Source organism: Mus musculus, chromosome 5 (genome assembly GCF_000001635.26).
Source record: "Mus musculus strain C57BL/6J chromosome 5, GRCm38.p6 C57BL/6J".
Classification (NCBI taxonomy): domain Eukaryota; kingdom Metazoa; phylum Chordata; class Mammalia; order Rodentia; family Muridae; genus Mus; species Mus musculus.
In genome coordinates this window covers 31,302,394-31,327,840 of record NC_000071.6, presented here as the reverse complement: position 1 = coordinate 31,327,840, position 25,447 = coordinate 31,302,394, and the positions used below count along the sequence as shown (strand labels likewise).

Genomic DNA, 25,447 nt, shown 5'->3' with positions numbered 1-25,447 from the left:
ATGGCCTAGTCGGCCATCACTGGAAAGAGAGGCCCATTGGACACGCAAACTGTATATGCCCCAGTACAGGGGAACGCCAGGGCCAAAAAAAAATGGGAATGAGTGGGTAGGGAAGGGGGGGGAGGGTATGGGGGACTTTTGGGATAGCATTGGAAATGTAATTGAGGAAAATATGTAATAAAAAAATAAATAAATAAGAAAAAAAAACCCGTGACAGCTTCAGTCTAAAGCAGTGCAGCCAACTTTCTACTATTGGTTGGGTCCTACCACCAAAGGGTGCCCAGTCCCGTGCCCCCCCCACCCGAGTTCCTTATACTCTTTCTTGCAAGCACGAGGAGAGGATGGAGCCAACGTCCCTGCCCACTGGTCTCTGGGTGGGTGTGGCATTCATTCTAGTCCCCAAGGATCTTGTCTAATTGGCCTTGTCTTATGCTCTCAAATGATGTCCGAAACACAGCTTCTCTCTAGCTGGGAGTACCTGAAGCCCCTGCTTTCCTTGTTTGTGTGTAGTGAGTCTGATTAATGATTTTTTGCAAGGTTGGGTTCAAAACAAGACATTTAGTTTTATTCCTAAGATCAGAAGATGCCAGTAAAAATGGAAATGATCCAGCTGAGAACAGGACTCTTCCTCAATTCTGGGCTGTTAGTGCCCCACCCACCGGAACTGAGTCTGTCCTGCAACGTGTATTACTGGCACAAGTCCCCTCAGAAGTGGATGGAGACTTTTCAATGGTCACAGAAACATCAATTCAGGGCACCACAGGGTCTCCAAAGGCTTGGATGCTGCGTTTCTGACCTGGCCCAGAGAGGGCGCTCCTAACAACCTCACAGACTGAAGAAGCTGCAGCCAGGCGTTCCTTAGCCTCAGTGATGGAGCACCTGAGTAGGAGACTCAGCAAGGCTGTGGGGATCACCTGTGGGAAGGAACAGGGAGAGCTGAAGAAAAGATGTGGCCATTTGAGGAAGAACCCTGGAGTGGCTAGAGAATTGGGCACAGGGGTTAGGTTGGAAGCAAGTATAGATGGTTGTTACCCAGACTAGAAAGAGGTGGGGTCAAGAGCTGAGAAAAACCTCCACCGAAGTTGGAAAACTCTTGTGCGAAGAGCCCTTCTCTTGCTCTTTCTTGATACCGCTCAGAAGCACAACAGAAGACCCCTTGTTGGTATCTTTTTTGCTTCTGTAGCTTCTGTCACAGTCGTACCTCCTCACCCCACCCCTACTCCATCCATACAAGCCTCCAAATGGGAGCTCCAAGTAACAGGGTATCTCTGAGCTTTGTAAACTCGGTGTCCGAAGTTGCTTAAGATTCTCAGAAAGAGTTTATTGAACAGCCAGCCGGGGAAGGGTACCTTTTCCTTCTCGTGGGCAACCTGGACATGGCAGGAGATGGGGGCCGCGCGGACATCATTCGACAGCGGTTGAGGGAAATGTATCACTTGAAGAAGACTCTCAATGCAGCGAGCCTTGGACTGTCCTGAGAACCTCTGAGGAAGAAGCAATGAGGTAGATGCCTAGGAGAACTGAACATCGTGTCACAGGAAAGGACGAGGCGTGAGAGAGTGGGGGCTGCAATCCTGAACACTGGCTGAAGACGCTGTTCCTTCTGGCAGTATCAAAATCACGAGTTATAAAGAAAAACTGGGTTTTAAGGAGTTGGAGGTAAACCATCACCTGCCCATAATGAATGGGAAATTGGTGAGATTTACAACTGAGTCCCAACAACCCCACAGGTCAATGATCAAGGAATAGCAACCTTCAAGGCCATCCACCATGCTCTCTGGCCAGCAGCATTCTCACCCCTCTCTGGCATTAGCCCCTTTCTTTTCCTCTGGATAACTGTTAGTCTCCATTCTGGGGGCCATAAGATATAATCAAGCCCAGCTCACATCCCATCCCAAAGCCAATTTGACAACACTCAAAGCAGGTGGACAGAGCACCCTTTCCCATGGAGGATGGTGATTGGGTCAAGGTTGTGCACCTGACCCAAGACAAGCCAATAGGAGCCCTCTGCCAGGCACTCCTTAAGTCACCAGGGACAGAGAGACTCCTTCCCACTGAGGATGCTAATTGCCAGAATGTTAGACTAGCTAACTTTAACTTAGAGAGATACAAGTTGGGTTTCTTTTTTGCTTTATTTGTCTTTATTTTTTTTCTTTGTTTTGAGACAGATTTTCTCTGTGTAGTTCTGGCTGTCCTGGAGCTCAGAGATCTGCCTGTCTCTGCCTATGGAGTTGGGATTAAAGGTGTGCACCACCACCACCCTGTTAAGAGTTGGATTTCTGTTGCATCCTTGAAACTTAAAGAAATCACCTGGAGGTTATAGTTTCACACTCATGTATGGGTCAGGGGCACAGAGGTCCTTGTACTCACCCAAAGGCACTCAGGAAACCAGGATTGTTAATCATGCATCTTTATCTCCTCAATGAAGGAGATAAAGATCAAATACCTGCATTCCATCCAGAAAGTAGATAGTGGATTTTTTTAACAACCTGGTGACCATTTGCTGTCTGTGGAGGTTGACCTCCCTCACCATTTGATATAGAGACAGACCTCACCCAAATTCCCCAGAATGTTTATCCTAGACTCCTCCCTCCCTAGGCTATTACCATCCTTAGGGAAGATGTCACATGTAGGTAATGGCCTACTGATCTCTATGCTCAGAGACCACACTAGATTCTAGGCCCTTTAGCTATAGAACCCAGCCTCATGGTCACAAGCACTTTGTAGAAGAGTTTCTATGTAGTCACACCTTAAGTTTTGTTGTGGGCCTGGAATTGGACTGATTGGATTGATTGTTGCCTGGAAACCTTTTCCAAAACTGTACTGTGTTTTAAATGTGCCCACAGTGAACCACTTGGCTTTAGTTAGACTCCCTGAAGTCTGATCCAGTTTGATACTGTCAACCTACACTGGGTTTGCATTCTCATCTATTCCCACTGTTTGCTTCCCTATATGACCCCTGCAGGGACCCCTCAGTGTACCTGTGTGTGAATGCATGCAGACCAGAGGTTATGCCTGAGAAAGATGTGAGAAAATAGCCCTGGGCCTAAACCCTCCCTGAGTTTGCAAAAATACTTTCTGTGGCCATCTAGGTTTGGGGCCTCCCATCACGCTCTGACCTGCAACATGGCCAGTGCCCTCCAGAAGAGTTTGGAGTTGGCGATGCGGAGGTCCAGCATGTGGTTCTGTAGGATCTTCCCCAGCAGCACATGGGCCCCAGTACTCACTGTATTCAACACCCACTTGGTGCTTAACTCACGCTGGAACTTCTAAAATGCAAACACACAGGAACATGGGAAGTTAGAGGCTGGGAAAAGCCTCGGGATGAGAGAGTCGCCTGTGGTAATAAATCAGACACCAAAATGCAGATCATTCTTTGTTTGATGTGACCAGGCTTTAACAATCTTTTTGACTTTTTGTTCTATTCTTGTGAGAGCTAAACTTAACCCAGAAGCCCCAGTTGCCCAAGGTCAGATTACTTCTGAAATGCTAGAGCTGTTTTTATAACAAGACACCTGTTTTCACTTCAGTAAACAAGACTGCTTGCCACAACTGCCTAGCATGTGCTTGATCACGGGTAGGTGGCAGGTGTGTAGGCAGGAAGTACATCAGAACGTGTGCTTGCCCCTGATTGGAAGAAGGCAGGATGTACAGAGCCACATGAGTTTGGCCTTTATAAGCACCCGATTAATGTAACTCAAGGACACCTCTGGCAGCCCAGGGTATGGACAGAGCTAGAGTCCACCCTCCTGGCTGGTATTTAATAACTATTGCTTTACTTAGACAGTCATGGCCTTGGTCTTTCTCGTAGACATTTTCAGGTTTAACATTCTACTTTATTTTTAAAAACAAGCTATTGTGTTTTAACGTGGATGCATGTATGTGTCTTCGTACCGCACGCATGTTGTGAACTTGGAAGCCAGAAGAGGGCATCAGATTATTTGGAGTTGGGGTTACTGACAGTTCTTATCTGCCATGTGGACGCTTCCAGTTAAACCTGGGTCTTCTGGAAGAGCAAGAAGTGCTCATAACTGCTAGGGCATCACTCCAGCCCCCAGATTTTTATTTGACTCTTGGGGGATCCATAGATCCTATGATGTGGGAGGAGGAAATTACTGGGCACTTATCTACTAGTCACTCTGAAGGCAGAAGTGGTGCCTAATTCTATTCCAGAGTCTCAGTCCTTCTGACAGTATGAAATTGTCATAAAAACCCTTGGAAGAGTATATGCTAGAAACGTTTTTGTTCATCTTTAAATGATTGTCTTTATATTGTGTTTATGTGTGTGTGTGTGTGTGTGTGTGTGTGTGTGCCCGTGTGACACAGAATGGCCGTGGACATAAGAGGACAACCAATGGGAGTTCAGTCTCTCCTTCTACCACTTAGGTCCTAAGGATTGAACTCAGATCATCATAAGATTTGGTAGCAAGCACCTTTACTCACTCAGCCATTTTACCTCCCCGGCCTTTCGTTGTTGGCTTTTTTGTTTTCTGTTTGGTTTTTGAGTTTGGGGTTTTTTTTTGAGACAGAGGCTCACTGTGTGATCCAGTCTGGTCTCAGCCTCCCAAGTGCTGGGATTATAAGTATGCAGCAACACACCTAGATATACAAAGTCTATTAATATCATTATCATTATCATCATCATTACATGGATGGCAGGGATTGAACTTGATTTCCAGGCACCTGCAGCAAGCGTTTTACCACTGAGCCATCTCACTGGCCCTTTACTGAAACATTTAACAAGTACAAGACATGGATTGTTTGGTGCTCTGTCATCTAGGACAAAGGAGTGCCAGTTGAGGAATCATTTTTCATCAGATTGGACTGTAGGCATGTCTGTGGGGCATGTTCTTGATTAATGATTGACATGAAAGGCTCCTCCTGTGTTAAATGACATCCCTGAGCAGGCAGTTCTGGGGCATAGAAGAAAGCAAATTTTGCAGACCATGGAGAGCAAGCCAGTGACCTGAATTCTCTATGGCTTCTGCTTTAGTTTCTGCCCTGGCGTCCCTCACCGATGGAGTTTGAACTGTGAGTTGTGAGATTTGATAAACACTTCTCTCTGATGTTGCTATGGTTATGGTGTTTTATCACAGCAATAGAAACCCTAACTGAGACAGATGCTATATGCCATTTATCAGAATCAATTAAATCTGAGTTCTATTATTAGCCATTTATCCCATAAGTATCACTAACAAAGTTAAAGTTTACGTGATTGAATTTAAAGTTCAGGTAAAAAAAATAAATAAATCTGCAATTATAGCTAAGAAAGTCCTTAATATTTAATGGAGGGCTGGACTTCCAAATATTAACCATGCCATAGTGCTCTATAATTAAGCTCATGGCAATAGCACATCAAAGAACAGAAGAGTGGAACTAAACAAAAGATCCAGAAAGTGTCCAGTGGCAATGGCACACACCTTTAATACCAGCATTTGGGAGGGAGTGGTAAGCTGAGTTCAGCCTGGTTTACAGAGCAAATTCCAAGACAGCCAGGGCTACAAACTTGTGGAGAAAGAAAGAAAGAAAGAAAGAAAGAAAGAGCCAGAATGCTTCTCACATTACAAAAATACATGCAAATTCACTGTATTATTATGAACCAGTGCACACAGATCTTGAGTATATGGCACACATAACATCTTAAGTCACTCAAGCTAGACTTAAAAATGAAACTGAGCTGGGCGTGGTGGCGCACGCCTTTAATCCCAGCACTCGGGAGGCAGAGGCAGGCGGATTTCTGAGTTCGAGGCCAGCCTGGTCTACAAAGTGAGCTCCAGGACAGCCAGGGCTATACAGAGAAACCCTGTCTTGAAAAAAAAAAATGAAACTGAGGCAACTTTTGTGGCTGTTTGAAGAGAATGACCCCCAGAGACTCATATATCTGAATGTGGAACTGTTTGAGAAGGATTAGAAGGTATGGCTTTGTTGGAGGAGATGTGTCCCTGTGAGTAGTGTGGGCTTTGAGGTTTCAAAAGTCCATACCATTCCTAGTTAATGCTCTCTGTTTTTTGGTTGTTTCAACATGTAATCTTTCAGGTACTTGTCCAACACCATGCCAGCCTGCCTGTTGCCATGCTCCATACTGTGATGGTCATGGACTCACCCTCTGAAACTGTAAACAGGCCTCCAATTGAATGCTGTCTTTTATAAGTTACCTTAGTCATAGCAATAGTAAATTAAATAAGGAAATTAGATAGTTGCTTGGGAAAATATAAATGGGTTCATGCCTTACTGCATACACAAGAGTAAACAAAATTCCTAAGAAACAGACAGGTGCCATACCAGCCTCGGTATGGGCAGTGTTCTGTACTTCAAACCCAAATGGTAACAAAGACTTAACAAATTCAACCTCAGACAAATTAAAGCAGACTTTGTTTTTTGCGGATTAAAGCCAAAAGAATATATTTACAACACATATGAGAAATAGAACACTAATAGGTTTATAAAGAACTGAAGGTCAAGGTTCAGAAATTAGGCTTCAGAAGTTGACTAATGAGCTTCGGGAGCTAAAAAGGATGTCAGAAGCGGGGAACAGTAACTCTTCTGAAGTATACCAAGTGCCGCTAGAAAGAGCTGTGAGTCAGGCTTGTGGGAGAGGACAGAATATGTCTGATATGCTAGCCTTTCCTGTGGTCAAGGTAGTTGATCAGCAAGATACTAGAGTCAGACATTACCAGACTTTGGATTTCAAGTTGATAAAGGAATTAAAAACAGCTGTTGTGCAATATGGCCGGCCCTTCAGCCCCTTTCACTCAAGCATTACTGGATACAGTCATGGAGTCACACTTAACCCCCCTAGATGGGAAAACTCTTTGTAAGGCTACCCTGTCAGGAGGAGATTTTTTGCTTTGGGATTCTGAATGGCGAGACGCCAGTAAGAAAACTGCTGCTTTAAATGTTCAGATTGGTAATTTAGACTGGGATAGCAACATGCTTCTAGGAGAGGGTCCATATGAGGGACAGACAAATCAGATTGATTTTCCCGTTGCAGTGTACATGCAGATTGCAGCGGCTGCACGCAGTGCTTGGGGACTGTTACCAGTTAGAGGGGATATTGGTGGGAGTTTAGCTAGCATTCGGCAGAGTTCTGATGAGCCTTACCAAAACTTTGTGGATAGGCTGTTGATAGCAGCTAGTAGAATCCTTGGAAAGTTTGACACGGGAAGTCCTTTTGTTATGCAATTGGCTTATGAGAATGCTAACGCAATGTGTCGCGCTGTGATTCAACCGCACAAAGGACAGATAGATTTGGCGGGATATGTCCGTCTTTGCACAGACATCGGGCAGTCTTGTGCAACTTCGCTGGGACCCCTGTACAAGCAATGTTCTCGCGGAAATGAGGGAATAATGCATGTTTTAAATGTGGAAATTTGGATCATTTTAAAAGTAATTGTCCTAAGAACAAAGGTGCCGAGAGTGGGCAAGCAGGCCGTGCCCCAGGAATTTGTCCCCGGTGCAGAAAGGGCAACCACTGGGCTAGGGTGTGCAAGTCTAAGTCAGGCATTCTGGGCCTCCCGGTGCCGGGAAACGAGGGAAGGGGTCAGCCCCAGACCTCAACTTACTCGAAGAAAACAGCTTATGGGGCTATAAATCTGCTGCCCAGCCAAAAAGATCAGTTCTTGAGCTTGTCAGGTCAAACCCAGGAGGTGCAGGATTGGACCTCTGTCCCACCACCCACGCAGTATTAACCCCAGAAACGGGAGTCCAAATTCTGCCTACCAGAGCCTTTGGACCTCTACCTGGAGAAACTTGTGGATTTCTTTTAGGACGAAGCAGTTCTATTATAAAAGGCCTGCAGATTTATCCAGGTGTTATAAATAATGATTATGAGGGAGAAATTAAAATCATAGCTGCTTCCCCTCATGGTGTTATAACTGTACCCACTAATCAGAGAATTGCTCAACTTGTTTTAATCCCTTTACGTCAGTCACCATATAGATTCTTTAAAAATGAGAAAGGACAAGGTGGCTTTGACTCCTCTGGTGTGAATAGGGTTCAATCTATTACTAATCAGAGACCTAACCTTAAATTGACATTTGATGGAAAAAGCTTTGAAGGATTAATAGATACTGGGGCTGGTGTAACAATCATAAGAGGGCAGGACTGGCCCTCAAACTGGCCTTTGACTGATACACTAACTCACCTTCAAGGAATTGGGTACGCTAGTAACCCAAAACATAGTTCCAAATTGCTAACCTGGAGAGATGGGGATGGAAAATCAGGAAAAATTCAGCTGTATGTTATGTCAAATTTGCCTGTAACTATATGGGGAAGAGATCTCTTGTCACAGATGGGCGTTATAATGTACAGTCCTAATGAGATAGTGACTAAGCAGGCGTTCAGGCAGGGACCCTTGCCTGGTCATGGACTAAAAAAGAAGGGACAAAGAATTAAGACTTTTGAGGATCCTAAACCTCACTCTAACACAAGAGGTTTAGAGTATTTTCAGTAGTGGCCACTATCTTGCCTGCATCCCACACCGATAAAATCCAATAGCTTAATGATATTCCGGTGTGGGTGGATCAGTGGTCTTTACCTAAAGAAAAAATAGAAGCTGCTTCTTTGCTAGACCAGGAGCAACTAGAAGCAGGACATTTAGTAGAATGTCAGTCTCCTTGGAATACACCAATTTTCATTATCAGGAAAAAAATCTGGTAAATGGAGACTATTACAAGATTTAAGAAAAGTAAATGAGACCTATGGGACCTTTACAACCTGGGCTTCCCTCCCCAGTAGCCATTCCTAAGGGATATTATAAAATTTTGGTAGATCTGAAGGATTGTTTCTTTACGATTCCTTTGCATCCAAAGGATTGTGAAAGATTTGCTTTCAGGGTTCCTTCTATAAATTTTAAGGAACCTGTGAAGAGATATCAATGGACAGTTCTCCTGCAGGGGATGGCTAATAGTCCCTCCTTATGCCAGAGATTTGTGGCACAGGCCATTCAGCCTGTGAGACAACAATGGCCTATGATCTACATCATTCATTTCACAGATGATGTTTTGATGGTGGGAAAAGACCCCCAGGATTTGCTTTTGTGTTATAGAGATTTACAAAAAGCTTTAGCTGAAAAAGGATTACAAATAGCTTCTGAAAAGATACAAACTCAGGATCCTTATAATTATTTGGGCTTTAGACTTACTGATCAAGCTGTTTTTCCCCAAAAGATAGTTATTCGCAGAGACAACTTAAGGACTTTGAATGATTTTCAAAAATTGTTAGGTGATATTAATTGGCTTCGCCCCTATTTAAAGCTTACTACAGGGGAGTTGAAACCTTTATTTGATATTCTTAAAGGGAGTTCTGATCCTACCTCCCCTAGATCCCTAACCTCAGAAGGATTGCTGGCCTTACAACTAGTGGAAAAAGCTATTGAAGAGCAATTTGTCACTTATATAAATTACTCCTTGCCGTTGCATCTGTTAATTTTTAATATGACTCATGTGCCTGCAAGATTGCTATGGCAAAAGTTCCCTCTAATTCAGATACATTCAAGGATTTCTCCTAAACGTAATATCTTGCCATATCATGAAGCAGTAGCCCAGATGATTATCACTGGAAGGAAGCAGGCACTAACTAATTTTGGCAAAGATCCAGATATTATTGTTCAGCCTTACAGCGTAAGTCAAGACACTTGGCTGAAACAGCATAGTACAGATTGGTTGCTTGCACAAATAGGGTTTAACAGAACTATAGACAGCCACTACCCTCAAGATAGGTTGATAAAATTTTTTAATGTACATGAGGTGATATTTTCTAAAATGACTTCTTTACAGCCTTTATATAATGCTCTATTGATTTTTACTGATGGCTCCTCTAAAGGGCGAGCTGAATATCTTATTAATAATCATCAAGTTATCCTGGAGACTCCTGGCCTTTCAGCTCAGTTAGCAGAATTAACAGCAGTACTGAAGATCTTTCAGTCTGTGCATGAGGCTTTTAATATCTTTACTGATAGTTTATATGTTGCACAATCAGTACCCTTATTGGAGACCTGTGGTACGTTTAACTTTAATACACTGTCAGGATCCTTGTTTTCAAAATTGCAAAACATCATTCTTGCCCAGAAAACTCTGTTTTATAATGGTCACATAGGATCTCACTCTGGTCTTCCTGGACCTTTAGCTGAAGGCAATGATTGCATTGACAGAGCTCTAATAGGGGAAGCCTTAATTTTGAATCCTGTTGCTTTGGCCAAACGTGATCATGAAAAGTTTCATCTCTCTAGCCATACCTTAAGGCTCTGACATAAGATCACTAAGGAGCAGGCGAGAACGATTGTAAAACAATGTCCTAAATGTATTACATTATCTCCAGTGCCACATTTAGGAGTCAGTCCTAGAGGTCTTATGCCTCAAATCATATTTGGCAAATGGATGTAACTCATTATGCGGAATTTGGAAAATTAAAATATATACATGTTTGTATCGATACTTGTTCAGGATTTCTTTTTGCTTCTCTGCATACAGGAGAGGCTTCTAAAGACGTAATTGATCATTTCCTACAAGCCTTTAATGCCATGGGATTGCCTAAACTTATTAAGACAGATAACGGGTCATCCTATTCTAGTAAAAATTTTACTTCATTTTGTAAAGAATTTGGCATCAAACACAAAACTGGAATTCCTTATAATCCCATGGGACAAGGAATAGTTGAACGTGCTCATCACATCTTAAAAAATTGGCTTTTTAAGACAAAACAGGGACAGTTATATCCCCCAAAGTCACCAAAGGCACATCTTACCTTTGCTTTATTTCTAAATTTTTTGCAAACTGATGTTAAAGGTCAGTCTGCAGTGGATCGCCACTGGCATCCAGTTACTTCTAGTTCTTATGCCATGGTAAAGTGGAGGGACCCACTAACTAATGATTGAAAGGGTCCAGATCTGGTTCTAATCTGGGGAAGGGGTTCGGTCTGTGTTTTTTCACAAGAAGATGGAGCTCAATGGCTGCCCAAGAGATTAATTCGTCAACTGGACACAGATCCTGAATTTTCTAGTAAGTATGACTCTGATGATGGCTAAAAATCCTCTTTAACCAAAAAGTCAGTTCGGAGAACAGGCTCCACTCCCAGAGAAGCTTCAGTCTTCCTGCAATTCTCAAAGCCAGCCTGCCCACAAGGAGGCTGGAGACTGAGTTTGAGCCTTGCTAATTTGCAACTGAATAAAGTACATGTACTTCCCCAAAAGAAGCTTTGTACTGTTACCCTTCACTGTCTAGATTTTGTCTTTCAAGCAGGTCAATCAACACCTTTCAGCCTGACTGTGGCAGGTGTGCATCCCCACCCCTAAGAGCATGCAGGTGGCAGCTACTAATTTTCATTCTAAAGGCATTCCAGCACATGTTGTGGCTTTTGGTATGATTTGGGATTAAGGTTTGCTATGAGGGCTAGTAAGGTGGAAATTTCAGATATTAGAAGAATGTTGTTTTTATTCTGGAAAGATGGGCTTAGTCTCTTAGCTGGTCTCCAGTTTTCCACCCTTGCTGATAATGCAAGGTCCCCTTGGTTCCTCAGGCTGTGGAGATATTAGGGATGAGGAGGGTAACCTCCAGCTCCTAAATTAGCCTAAGAGCCACAAATTGTGGTGTTACTAATGACATAATTCTTGCAGAGGCCTTGCTGAATCTGAGGTTGACAATTCTCCTTTAGGAGCTGCACAGTACTCAGAACTGTGCATGCTGGTTCGTGATAATACGAATCCAGTATGGGCACCAGAGTGGGTACGAGGCTAAGGACTGCAGGGGAAGGTCCAACTTGACCATTTCTGAGTTCCCTGAGAGACACACCCGGTTTGGATGGAGGTTGGTATCTAGTTCCAGTTACAACCAAAAGTATCTTTCTAAGGCTCTGCCTCCCCTCCCCAAAAGATACCAAGAGCCATGATTGTGGGTCATGACATCACCCACGGAGGAATCAGGTCAATGCTCCCCTAGCCATGGTTAATGCCCACTCATCCAAGGATGAGAAGATCATTTGATCACCTCAGTTAAGTGTGGCCTTATTAAATTTAATTCAAAGGGGGGAGAGAGGTTGGAGACCATACCGTGAAAAGGCAAGCCCTTCACAGTCTCCCACCCTAACAAGCCAAATGGTCTTGTGCTAAGGAGCCGGTCATCACCCCCTCCTCTCTGTTCCCTGCCTGTCACCCAAGGCTGTTAAGGAGGATCCACGTACTCTCCTTTCGTGTTATCTTACTATAGTGCCTTTTAAAATTGTATCCTGATACAGTTAAGTCTTCGTCAGTGTTCCAACGTCGTAGAAAGACCGTGTAGCTGACTACTTGGAATTCAGTAGGAATTCAGCAAGGAAGTTACCTATTCAGTAACTAATTAGCATTATAAAAGACGGAGCCAACAGCTCAGGGCTAGTCTGCAAAATGTTTACTAGGACAGAAAGGACAGTCTTAACCAAATAAGGGTTTACCATGAGAAAAGTTAGGGAATCCCACTGAGACAGGTTTCTTCATTCTGGCAGAACTATAGAGCATAATAAATTTTATGCCTCAGCCCATCCTTTCCTTTTTATATTAACAACAGGGAGGAGATGTAACCTCCCCCACTCAGCCCAAAATCAAGCTGATCAGGTTTGACTGTTATCACCAGGAGATCATGGGGGGGGGTGGAGTCTGCCACCCTATCGTTCTGCCATTCCCACTGCTGCTACCTGCTGCCTAGCTGTTCCAGAGTATTCACATGGTCACCTGCAGCTGGACTCCGAAGATGATTTGGCGGGAATGGGCCCCTCCCCCTTCTTTATAACCCCCTGTTTCCAAATATTAATATTGAGCTTTGATCAGGACCTTGTCTTAGCTCCTTTCTTTCTCTCATCTGTCTAGTTCCCTCTCTTTCAGCCCGAGTCTGCCGCTTCAGCCATATCCCGTTCCTCGCGAGCTGCTGGATGGCCCGCAACAATACTCTTTAAAGTAAATTAGCACCTGCAAAAACCTGAAGGATAAAGGGTCGCTTTGAATTTACAATGGAAAAAAAAAAGAAGTCCTTGGGAAGCTGCATGGAGCCAGCAGCCTCTAAACTGCAACTACGACAAAAGAAAGCGGCGCAGAGCCTATGGAAGAAAACTGAACAGTGACAGTGGCATTGCCCTTTGATAAGGATCTAACATTTCTCGGTATTTATCTCAAAGAAACACGTGGATGCATGCATTCACATTGCATCTCTATTGCCAATAGCAAAATGATGAAAATAAGCCAATGTCCCAAATAAGAGAAGGTAAACTAGCACACTGGTACATGCACAGTGAAGAAGAGATCTCGGCTCTGCCGTGATCTCAGTGATATTCAGAAGATGCTAAGCAAAGCACATGAGATGTAAATTGTCTGCCACCCTATGCCCAGAAATAAGGAGTGGTTTTTCTTTGTTTGTTTATTTTTTCTTTTTTTATTTTATTTTGTTTTGTTTTGTTTTTCAAAAAAAAAAAAAAAAAAAAAGACCAACACTGGAAGTATGTTTAAGTATGGCTATAACCAGGCCCGAGGAAGCCAACTTGAACAAGCTCTGATTCTGAGACTTACAATGAAAAATAAGTAGTAAGAGAATATATTCAACTCCATCCAGTAGGGGTGGGGCTGTCTCTGACTCTTTTCCTCCTACTGAGCTGCCTTGTCTGACTTTAATATGAGGACATGTGCCTAGTCTTATTGTAACTTGATGTGCTGTGTTTGGTTCATATACCTGGATGGCCTGCCCTTTTCTGAAGGGAAACAGATGAGGAATGGATCTGGTAGAGGGGGGGGGGAGGAACTGGGTGGAGAAGAGGAAGGGGAAACTAAGGTTGGGATGCAATATATAAGGAAAGAAAGTTTAAAATGTTAACTTAAAAGAGAGAAGAGAGAGAGAGAGAGAGAGAGAGAGAGAGAGAGAGAGAGAGAGAGAGGAAGAGAAGAGAAGAGAAGAGAAGAGAAGAGAAGAGAAGAGAAGAGAAGAGAAGAGAAGAGAAGAGAAGAGAAGAGGAGAGAATTTATTATGGGAAGCTGTGCGTGTTGGAACAAGCCTTTGGTTCCAGCCTTCAGGAGGCAGAGGTGGACAGATCTCTGTGAGTCTGAGGCCAGCATGATCTACAAAGTGAATTCCAGGGCAGCCAAGGTGACCTAGAGAAACCCTGTCTCAAAAAAAAGTTGGTGTCAAGGGACAGGGAATAAAGGGTGAGTAAAGAGGAGCTGAAGAGATGGCTGAGTGTGAAGAGCTCCTGCCCCTCCCCTCTGCCTCTAGATATGAGCTAGAGTCCCAGCACCCACACTGGGAGGTCCACAATCACCTGCAACTTCAGTTCCAGGAGATCCAATGCCCTCCGCTGGCCCACAGCACTGCACACACATGGTGTACATTCGGACAAGCAGGCACACACATGCATACATATAAAAAATAAAATGAAAATGAAATAAAAGTATAAAAATATATTAGAATACATCTAAGCCATGCACAATGGTGAATGTCTGTTATCCCAGTATTATGGAGGTCGAGGTAGGAGGGTTATGAGTTCAAGGCCAGTCTGGGCTTTATAATAGTTCTAGTTCAGCTATGTTACATTGAAACCCTGTCTAAAAAACATAAAACTAAGCATTTAACAACAAAAGAAAATTCATGAGTCCATAATGACATTAAACAAATACGGTTGGAGTGGGGAGTGAATCAGAAGCTCCTTGGCGGGGAGGGAATGCCAGTTAATGAATGTTTAAGAGGAAGAGAGCTAGCAATAGAAAACCACCAGTTGAGAGTCACCAAGAGGGAAACTGCGTCAAGCAGAAATCAGCAGCACGTGCAGAAACAGTGGGTATGGACCGTTGGGTGACAGGATGTGGAGAGACATCAGCCATCACCACCACTGAATACGCCCCCTCCCCGTGGCCTCGCCAAGGAAGAGACACACATGGCAGGTGACTCCTGATGTGACATACTAGTCTCCTCCAAAAGGAATAAAAACCTTAAACTTGAACATGAGGAAAAGATAACACAGCACCTTTGTACATTCTGGAAATGTGAGCTACATTCCGGGGAAAAGATTTGCCTGAACTTCTAAAAATGTCAGTGTCATGAGAGACAAGGAAAAAAGAAAAAGACTGAAGATAAGGAAGAGGGCAGAGACCTGGTGACTATGGTTGGTAGGTTCTCCTTGATTGGGTTCAAGATCTGGAAAATAAAAACAACTTCCCAGGGATAACTCAGGAAATCTGAATTTAGGTAATGGTATCAGGTTTACTGTCATTCCCAGAGTGGATAATTATATAATACTTATAGTGGCAAATGTCTTTGCCCGTAAGGGACATATTCTGAAGTAATTGGTGTGAAGTTTTGGTTTTGGGTTTTTTGTTTGGTTCTTTTTTGGGGGGGACAGGATCTCACGTAACCCAGAGTGACCTCGAATTCCTTATGTAGCTAGGGATGGCCTTGAACACTTCCTGATCCTGCTTTTGCCCCTAGATGCTGGGACTACAGGATGTGCCACTCTGCCTGGCCTAGTGTGAAGTATAAGACAGCCTCACTTATCAGTCCTGTGCTCTAGGGAAAAGAAAGGGATGAAGGAAATGTGACAGAGGAGGACCCGTGAATAGGACACAATGTTTCAAATGAAGAGTGAAGACCTTATGGTATCAAAAATATTTCCACAATTAAAGCAACAAGTCTGAGCTGGGTGTTGTCAACTTGACACAAACCAGAGTTGTGTGGGAACAGCCTCCATCACACTGTCAGTAGAACATTTTCCTAGTTGGTGTTTGATGTGTGGGGCCTAGCCCACTCTGGGTGGTGCCACCCCTGAGCAAGCAGTCGTGGGTTGTATAAGAAAGCAAGCTGAGGGCTAGTGAGATTGCTCAGTGGGTAGAGGTGCTGACAACTTAAAGTCAATCCCCTGGGTCCACAAGGTAGAAGAGAGCCCACTCCTTCAAACACACACACACACACACACACACACACACACACACACACACACACACACACTAAGAAAATGCATTAGAAAATGTAAAGAGCCGGGCGTGGTGGCGCATGCCTTTAATCCCAGCACTCGGGAGGCAGAGGCAGGCAGATTTCTGAGTTCAAGGCCAGCCTGGTCTACAAAGTGAGTTCCAGGACAGCCAGGGCTATACAGAGAAACCATGTCTTGAAAAATAAAAAAAGAAAGAAAAGAAAGAAAGAAAGGAAGGAAGGAAGGAAGGAAGGAAGGAAGGAAGGAAGGAAGGAAGAAAGGAAGAAAATGTAAAAAGAAGGGGAACTGAGCAAGCCGTGGAGAATAAGCCAGGAAGCAGCTTTCCTCCATGGTCCCTGCCTCTGCACCTGCTTCCTGCTTCAGCTCCTGTCCTGACTCTCTGAGATGATGGACTGTAAAGTGTCAGATGGAATAAACTTTCCTTTCCAAGCTGGTTATGGTCAGGGTTTTATCACGGCAGCAGACGACAAAATAGGACAAAGTCCAACAGAAATTTTGTCGACCACTGCTGCTTGACAAAGTTCCAGCATGTGGAGATCACAAATCACAGATCCCCAGCATCCTTTAACTTTCATTGTGATGATTCTGACTATGCATTATGGGAGTTTCCTTATGCCTTTTCCTTTGGGAAATTTTGTATGGGCTTTGGTAAAAGTTATGAATGGATACAATAGCAGTCTTGTGAAACAAAGTAAATCTTTGGAAACAAATCTCTGCCACCGTGGAATCATATAGCATAACTCTGTCTACTCCTGCGCAAGAATCACCTTTGTGTCCCCCTGTTTGCACCAAGAATAGAGAAGCTGCAGATTTGTTAACTGAAAGATGGTGCCAGAAACTCTTACATACATCTGGTCCTAACGATGAAAGCACAAAGACTAGAGAAACAATGTGCTCAGGCTCACAGGATGAGTGGCAAGACCAGGTACGCCCCACAAGAAGCAGGTTCTGTTAAGAAGCTAGACTGTCTTGATCCCTCTCTGACATATACAGCAGCACACATTGAAGAATTAGTATGTTAAGGCACAATGGAAGAAATGTAAGATGTCAGACCTTCCCTTTGAGGAGTTGATGAGGAGAAGAGACCCATACTGTAAGACCAAGGCACATAGGAACATAATTAGAAAATGGCTCAATGCTTATTATACTTCCTGGTGCAAACACTGCTTCATGCCCCTGGAGGGATGGAAATTGCTCTCACGGATTTGTTTCGCAGGACTCGATGTCTGGTGCCTGCTGACCACAAAGCCGGGACCTTGCAGAAGGAGGTACAAAGGGCACATGCTGGGGTTGCTGGACCTTAGAGAACAATGGGGACTTAGATGCTTGATGAACTTATTGCCTTTGCTACAAAGAAAAATAAAGTTGATAACTTCATTCATTCTGGATATTAAAAAATAGGACTAAATTAGGTTAACAACAATCTGTGAAAAGATCATATATTTCTTGTTATCATTAAGTCTGCTTTCAAGATAGCTAGGGGCTAAGCTATTATCCAATCATAGACTGAAAAAAGTGTGTCATTTTGTTCAATAAACACCAGCTCTCCTGATTCATCCTCAGATAATGTCAGTCCCTTCTCTCCCCGACTCCACACCTCTTCTTTGAGACCTGAACCCCATTGGAGCCAGACTCCAGCAGAAACTTTCTTTCAGACAATTCCATGTGGAGAGATGAAACCAGCTCCAAGTGAAAGATTAAAAACCACCAAGGAAAAAAACCTAATAGATTGGACAAAAATCTAAATAAGATGTCACTAAATTAAAAGCAGAAATAGGGGCCAAGGAAATGGTAAAACTGAACAAAGACACTTTATGAGGTTGCTATGAGAACTGAGATAAAAGACATGAAATATTCACCAGGCTATAAAGGGCTGTATTTGTAATAGAGATCATGATTGTATAAGTGTGGAGAAGAACATAACATGGAGAGCCAAGACAATATAAAGTTAATCAGAAGATTTCTCAAAAAACAGGTGAGGTCAGAGGAAAATGTGAATGTGAGAAGCATGCCTAAAGTAGAGAGGTAACATTGAAACACTGAAACAATATGTAGAACAAAAGACAGAGGAGAGTGGACCTCCCACTGGGGAGAGACATTTCTGTAAGAGCTCTAGGTTCCATGAGACCTCGTGTTGGCTCTGTCTGGTTAAGTCTAGAAGCTTCCAGAAAGAAGCAGTTTGAATAAGGATGAAAGACCACACCTCTCCCAGACCCCTTCTGGCCCCTGCTTCTGCCTTGTAGAAGGTAGGCAGGTTATGTGTGAGAACAGTAAAGCAGAGATATAAATTTGTTTTCTTTCTTGAGCCACACAGCAGAGCTGGGCTGACACCTAGATTTCCCAGTGTGCATTCCACACCAAACTGCAAAGTAGATACAAATTGCTCAGCATTTCTATGATTCCTATCAGTGCAACTCCTGGATTGTAATTTCACTATTGAGGGAGAACTCCATCGGGGTAATACCTGGATTATGTTCAGCATAGTGTACCATGCAAAAGAAAGGGTCTCAGTATCTTTTGGGTGGTGATAATGACTTCAATGTCAACAATAAACCTGTCCCCCAAAACCCAATGAGTGTGTAACCACAGGTGGCCCGTCATGCCCTTCCTGTATATTCCTAGACAGAACTGAACCCTGTTGCCTTGGCAACTCTCTTTAGAGACCTGACAAATCCAGTATTTGCCCAGCTTGGGGAGGGGAGAAGACTAAACAAATGTTCAGGCTTTCCCCATCCATTAGATTTGGGGGCTTTGGACTCCTCTCCTTCTTAGGAAACATTTCCTTCTCATCCCCGCCTACCTGAACGTAGCTCCCTTCATAATCGAAGAAAAGAAGTGGCCATGTGATGCTGATGAGCGAGGGAAAGAGCTTCTTTAGAGGAGCCTGAGGAGAACGAGATGAACAGTGTGGTTTGTTCCAGAAGGCCTGGCTGCACCACACCAGGTCTGCTCCCCAGTGCCAGACACTCACTGGCAAGGACTGCCCCACTGTGCTGTGCACCAGGGCCTGGATGTTCCAACTCTTCTCCCTCACCCTTTCTGCCAGGGCCTGTACTTCTGCGAGGTTATCTGGATAGGATAGGAGACATCGTAGTTAAAAGACTGGGCTAGGAAATGGCTCTTCCTGTCACCCTGGGGTCCTGCCAGGACACTCATTTAGTTCCTCTGTGCTGGATAGTTTTATGTCAACTTGACACAAGCAAGAATCACTTGGGGAAAAGGAACTTCTAGTGAGAAAATACCCCCACTAGACCAGTCTGTGGTCAAGCCTGTGGTGCATTTTATTGATTAACTGATGGACCCTGCTCACAGTGGGTGGTGCCACCCCTGGGCTGGTGGTCCTGAGTGACATAAGAGAGGAGACTGGCAAGCCATGGGGAATAACAGTAAGTTGCACTTGCCCATGGCTTCTGCTTAGGTTCCTGCCCTAACTTCCTTCAGTGATAGACTTACACACTGTAAGATTAAAAAAATCCCTTCTTCCCCAAATTGCTTTTGGTTATGGTGTCTTTATCATGACAGTAGAATACCCTAAGATATCCTCCCTCTGACAAGGCACCCTGAGACTAGGAAAAATGGCAGTTCCTCTAAACCAACCCCACTGTTCCTATCCTCCTACTCACCATCCAGGGTAAAAATGAAGACCACAGTGTCAATTTCCGTAAGGGATGGCAGAACAGAAGTCAGGAAGTCATCCTGAGAGAAGGTGAACTGGGGACCCTGGGACAGGAGAAGATGGGAGAGTTCCTCCCAGCAGGATATTCAAGAGCAGAGATTTGAAGACTAAAGGGGACCTTAGGGGACAGCTAATACAGCCCTTCTGGTTTTAGTTGAAGAGAATCGAGGTTCAAAATGGTAGCATTTTGCCAAAGGTGATGTGGCAGGTGAGTGAACTAAAGCCATGCAAACCTAGAGCCTTCCATACCCCACTGCTTCCGATCTCCATGTCCTCTGACCAGTCCTTCCTGAGATTGATTATCCCCTCATGTTCCCCCACCTCCCTGCCCCTCTCCCTTACTGCCCTCTCCACATCAGTGAATTCCACAACTTCCCAAGTCCCGTCCTCTCCCAACCTGATTGCTGAGCTCATCCTTCTGGTTAAACATGTCATTGTGGTCACCAATAAGAAAGCCACGGATATCTCGGAAATCTGAGAAATTTAAGATCAGAGAGAAAAGAATGGTGGACTTTAGAAGAAAGGAAGGCTCTAGACTTCAAGGGCTGTGATGATGTCAGAAAGTGGGATATGGGGTGAGTGACAATCTATGAGAGAGACTATTATAAGCACTGGAATGGGAACAGAGAGCTCAAGGACCCACATGGAATTTGATGCTTCGAATGAAAGAGGTATTTGATAAGGAAGCGCTTCCTTATGTAGGATGGATAGACAATGGGGAATCTCAGGGGTCTGCAGGAAAATGTTTTAATAGTGGACTAATTGGCTGGGGTACTTGGAATCAGGAGCACATAAGGACTCAGGACTCACCAGCACCAAAAGTGTGGATACACTCTACCCCATCCATAATGGCGATGATACCGAGGGTCTGCCAGCCAACCAAGTGCACGTGGCCTTTTTTCTCCAGGCTGAGAATGAGCCAGAGACAGGGCCATGATCACCATGAAAGGAGGTGACAGAGAAACACAGAAGTAAACAACCAAGACCTCCCATCACGTGGCCCCATCTTACTCCTGCCATGTTAACACACTCTCGATGTCCCCTACAAATGCACAGTCACATACCTGATGCCAACTTGCTTCGTCAGAGTGGCAATTTTGGAACTTTGACTGTAGGTTACCTGATGAGCCCGCTCAAATGTCCTCAGGATTTCCAGAAGGCATCTAGAAGAAAATTCATTAGCTCCCAGAGAGGATCTGCTGCTTCGCCCAAAAAGACCTAGGACCTCCTACCCACACCTAAGGCAAGTCAAAACTCCCATTCAAAAAAAAAAAAAAAAGTTTTGCTAGTCCCTGTTAGAGAGGCATGGGGGAAGAAAGAGGGATAAAGATACCCAGACTGCCTTTCATAAGAGCAGAAAGGGTTCTATTTTAAAATGGCTTCAGTGGGAAATAAACAAAAGCCAAAAAGAGGGTGGGTCTGAGCATTCTGAAAGCTAGGCTGGAAGCCCCAGTAAGGGAAGGAAGTCACAGCAAGATGGGTTCTAACCTGCATGAATGACCTAGGCCATTCTCAAGTCAAAGAACTCTTGAAAGCTTGCCTCTGAAATCAGAGCCTGCCATCTCCTCATCTATGTTACCTCTGCTTGCATCTGATTCCCCACTTCTCTGTTTCCTCCTTACCTTTGAGAGGACACAACACCCTGGTCCACAGTCTTATGGGCTGCTAGTAGCAGGGTTTCCAGTAGAATCTTGGTGGCGCTTCCACCTTTCATTCGGGAAGAGCCACTGAGCCCCTCAGGCTAAGGAGGCAACAACACTAGGAGGAATTGGTAGAAAGAGGACAACCCAGGACTCTACCAGTTCACCAGTTCATGACCCCCTGAGCATAGAGTGGTGCTAGTGATCTTTGGGTGTGGAGTGTGATTGGTGATTCCTAGGTATGAGTGTGCTTGGTGGCCCCCACTAGATGTTCACTGTGGTCAATGATCTCAAGTACATCTTTTACTGGTGGTCTTGAAGGTGTTGCTAGAGTGTGCTTAACTTAAAGGAGAAGAGAAAGAAAGGGCCACCCCTGACCATCTTCATGGTACACTCAAGACTCTCTAGGAGGAAGCCAGTGACAAGGTCTCTTCTCAGTTGGGTCAAGGGTTTCAGAGAATACTCTTCTTTCTGAGAACCTTCTCTGCCATGTGTTATGGTAGTTTGTCATTCCTAAATGCCAAGTTTCCCGTGCTTTATATAGACACATGGAGCAGACACAAAATGGTACAAATTTATAACACAGTACATCAAAGAAAGACTGCAGCAAAGAGAATAGCATGACCAGTTATTAAAAACAGCAGACTGAGAGCTGGAGAGATGGCTCAGTGGTTAGCAATGCTTTACTGCTCTGGCAGAGGATCTGAATTCTGTTCCCAGCACCCACATCTGGAATCTCACAATTGCCTGTAACTCAACTCCAGAGGAACTGATGCCCCCTTCTGGCCTCTATGGGTACCTGAACTCACATGCACACATACACTCTCACCTAAAAATAACTTTAAAATAAACCTTTAAAGAAACAAACAAACCTGAAAGCCAACCAGTACATGAGGAGGAGAGAGGCAGGAAACAAAAACAAGCTTCACACTACAGAATTTCCCTTCCTCTCTCATATGAAGATCAAGAGGAAGGTCTCAGATGTATCCACTACTGACAAAGGGAGGCAAGAGGCAAAAGTTTTGGTTAGGGGAAAAGTAGGGCTAGATGGTTCTAGTGAGATGTGTGCAGAAGACTCAGATGAAAATAAAGAATAGGGATTTTGAAGCTAAGAAGGCCTGCAGTGGTATGCAGAGGATATCATAAAGCATAGGAGTGAGACGTTTTAGGAACAGTTCCTAAAACCCTAGTTGGCATTTGAATCTCTAAGAGACTGAATGGGACCTAGCCATGGCTAGTCAAGGCTGTCTATGCATACAAGGTAAAAGAGCTCCTCTAAACAAGACTATTCTAGATCACAGAAGTGCTTCCTCATTACTGACCTGAGAAACAAGGTTGAAATAAAGATTAAAGAAAAACATCCTGAGATGAGAAAGTAAAAGAAAAAAATAGGACTTCTTTGAAAATGCTCGAGCTGACATGAAACACCTTGTGGATTTTCAAAGGTTCCCTGTATGTGACAAGCAGTTCCTATACGCTTGAAGAGGTGAGTAGAGAAAGGAGTCTGGCCCTACCCCGATGGCAGGATTGAGCACAAAGGCTTCCTGTTTCTCCTGCATCTTCTGCATCCGCTCTGCCACTTGTCGGAATGTCGATCTCCAGTCTTCAATGGGATCATTTCTGAGGTCCAGAGAAAGACAGAGGAAGAAGGACTGTGTGAATCTGAAGAAAAGACCTCAGCTCGTGGTTAGATTCAGTGAGCGAGTGGAGTCAGTGGTCAACTACATCACAGAGAAATGTGCTTTGAGCATATGGGGATTGTGTGTCCCTAAACTCTAAGGACTGGGTTAATAATACCTTCAGCAAAGAAAGCCCACATCAAAGCCAACATCCGAGCTTAATGTTCTAGCGAGAAGCCAAACATCAAAACTACTGCGGTGGTGCACACCTTTGATCCCAGCACTTGGGAGGCAGAGGCAGGGAGATCTCTGAGTTTGAGGCCAACCTGATCTGCAGAGTGAGTTACAGGACAGCCAGCACTACGCAGAAAAACCCTGTCTCAAAAAGTAAAACAAAGCCCTACCATCTTATATTCCATCTTAGAGTCCTTTGGAACCCTCCTTCCCACTCTTGGAAATACATCTAAAACTCTCTCCAAACAGTGACCCTCACTACCTGAGGGAAGCATATTGGTCCCTAATAAGGTATAAACTTTATACTATTAGCTGTAGCATCTGTTGATAAATAATCCACAATTAATTAACCATATTAAGACCAGTAGTTAATGAGACAAGAGAGCCGGTACAAGCTTACTTGCATAGCTACAAATTGTGGAATCTCAGGAAATGAGAATCTTCTCAAGTGGGTGAATATGTGAATTTCTCAATGTGGCAGGACTTCGAAGACTGCACTCGCTCACACATCATCCCTAACTGCCCTTTAACATTCCACCCCTCACAGGACTTCATTCCTTTTGAACTATTTGTTTTATTTTATTTATTTTGTTTTATTTTATTTGTGTGGGTATGTGTACGCGTTAATGTGTGTGTGCGCACATGTGTGTGGAAGTCAGAGGTCAACCCCAGTTATATTCTTTAGTTGCTCTCCACCTTGTTTTTTGAGGCAAGGCCACTCCCTAACCTTATCCTGACTGGCCAGCAAGCCCAAGGATCCTGCTACCTCTGCTTCCCAGCTCTGAGACGACAGGCACATGGCAACCCCTTCTTGAAAAGTTTTTATAGAATATTTCTTAAATATTATGTATTTATTATTATTTAGACGAGTACACTGTCGCTGTCTTCAGACACACCAGAAGAGGGAGTCAGATCTCATTACGGATGGTTGTGAACCACCATGTGGTTGCTGGGAACTGAATTTAAGACCTTTCGGGAGAGCAATCAGTGCTCTTAACTGCTGAGCCATCTCTCCAGCCCTTTATAGAATATTTTATTGAAATTTTTATATGAATCCTGAGGCATTTTATATGAATCCTTTCACCTATTTCATACCTATGGTGTAAAGTGCCTCCCATGGCTGTTGTCACACTAATTTCCAATGCTTCCTAGAGACCAGAGAGGGAGGGAGGGGAAACACTGTGCAGTAAAATCAGGATTCCCAGACTTCGTTGAACATCAAAACCTCCCGGGGAGTTCTGTTTTGCAGCAAACATCCACTTCTGGAAGCACACACACCCTGAGGTTCAGCCTCTGCAGGTGTGCATCAGAACCCCAAACTGCATTTTTATAAAGCTTCCAAGACAGTTTTGAAGATGAGCCAAGACAGGGAGCCACCACTTTAAGGAACAACTGGAAGATCTCCACGCCCACATTGTTTGAAATTCTTCATTTCACTTAGTCACAGGGCCTGAAATTAGCACGCGCTGCTGCAGCTATATTTTGGGTGAAGAAGAGTCCTCCATGAAAAACATCAGGGTTAAGAGTATCGCAGACTCATTTACACTTTAGTATGAGTTACACTACAAGCCTGGAATCTGGGACTTGGAAGAGTATCTCCAAAAGAACCAGGCTCCTTCGCTGCAATCCCCCACGGACAGGGTGCCGTCAGCTGATCCAACCCAATGGCTTATTTAGCAGAGTTCCTCAAACCTAGCTGTGCATCACAATCACCAGGGACACTTTAACAAAATAGACATCTCACGGTCTTATCCCAAATGGAACTATACCTGCACGCTACTAGTCAGCTATGTGGAGTGTTAAGATCAGACCAAGTGGCCATTTGGATAGGGAATAAGAAGAAGGTTTGGAATATGGTGATTCATGCCTAAAATCTCAGCAAAGGCAGAAAAAGGAAGGTTACAGTTTGAGGCTAGCCTGGGCTACATAGCAAGACTTTGTCTCTCTCCCCACAAAAGAAGGTGGTTCTGTAGCACAGGGTTTCAGGGTGGGAGGAGGGGCAGATGTGAGGTGCCAGAGAGAAAGCCTAAGGGAGCCTGGAATGATGAAGGAAAGAACATGAAATAGGAGGCAGGGAAGAGGAGCGGGTAGTTTCTTGGGACCCATTACTTCTCTGAAAAGATGCTCAGAGCTCACCCCAGATGAAATAGACTCTCCTGACAGTTATTTTTTCTTTTCTTTCTTTCTTTTTTTTTTCTTCTAGTTCTTGTCTCTCTGCCTCTCCGATCCCTGTTTGAATCTGTGCAAGCTTGTGTTTTTGTGGCTTTTGGAGTTTGTTTTTGTACTTTTCTTTTTAAGGTGGGGTTGTTTGTTTGTTTGTTTGTTTGTTTGTTTTAAACAGG

The 25,447-nt window shown here is 44.0% G+C and overlaps 1 protein-coding gene across 4 annotated transcripts in view; it reads right to left on the bottom strand.

The window, feature by feature from the left end:
- Positions 1–538: 538 nt before the first annotated feature.
- The window catches only part of Gckr (glucokinase regulatory protein), a 30,037-nt gene continuing 5,128 nt past the window's right edge, over positions 539–25,447 (bottom strand). For 3 of the 4 annotated variants that reach the window (XM_006503882.4, XM_006503883.4, NM_001374741.1), the window contains 11 exons: positions 22,767–22,872; positions 21,235–21,353; positions 20,677–20,775; positions 20,423–20,520; positions 20,010–20,086; positions 19,560–19,656; positions 18,908–19,005; positions 18,737–18,820; positions 3,120–3,269; positions 1,350–1,484; positions 539–914 (listed from right to left, as the gene is read on the bottom strand). In XM_006503882.4, coding sequence (XP_006503945.1) covers positions 750–914; positions 1,350–1,484; positions 3,120–3,269; positions 18,737–18,820; positions 18,908–19,005; positions 19,560–19,656; positions 20,010–20,086; positions 20,423–20,520; positions 20,677–20,775; positions 21,235–21,353; positions 22,767–22,872 — 1,228 coding nt within the window. In that variant the 3' untranslated portion in view covers positions 539–749. The remainder of the gene's footprint in view (positions 915–1,349; positions 1,485–3,119; positions 3,270–18,736; positions 18,821–18,907; positions 19,006–19,559; positions 19,657–20,009; positions 20,087–20,422; positions 20,521–20,676; positions 20,776–21,234; positions 21,354–22,766; positions 22,873–25,447) is intronic. The other variant, NM_144909.2, reaches the window with a different exon arrangement.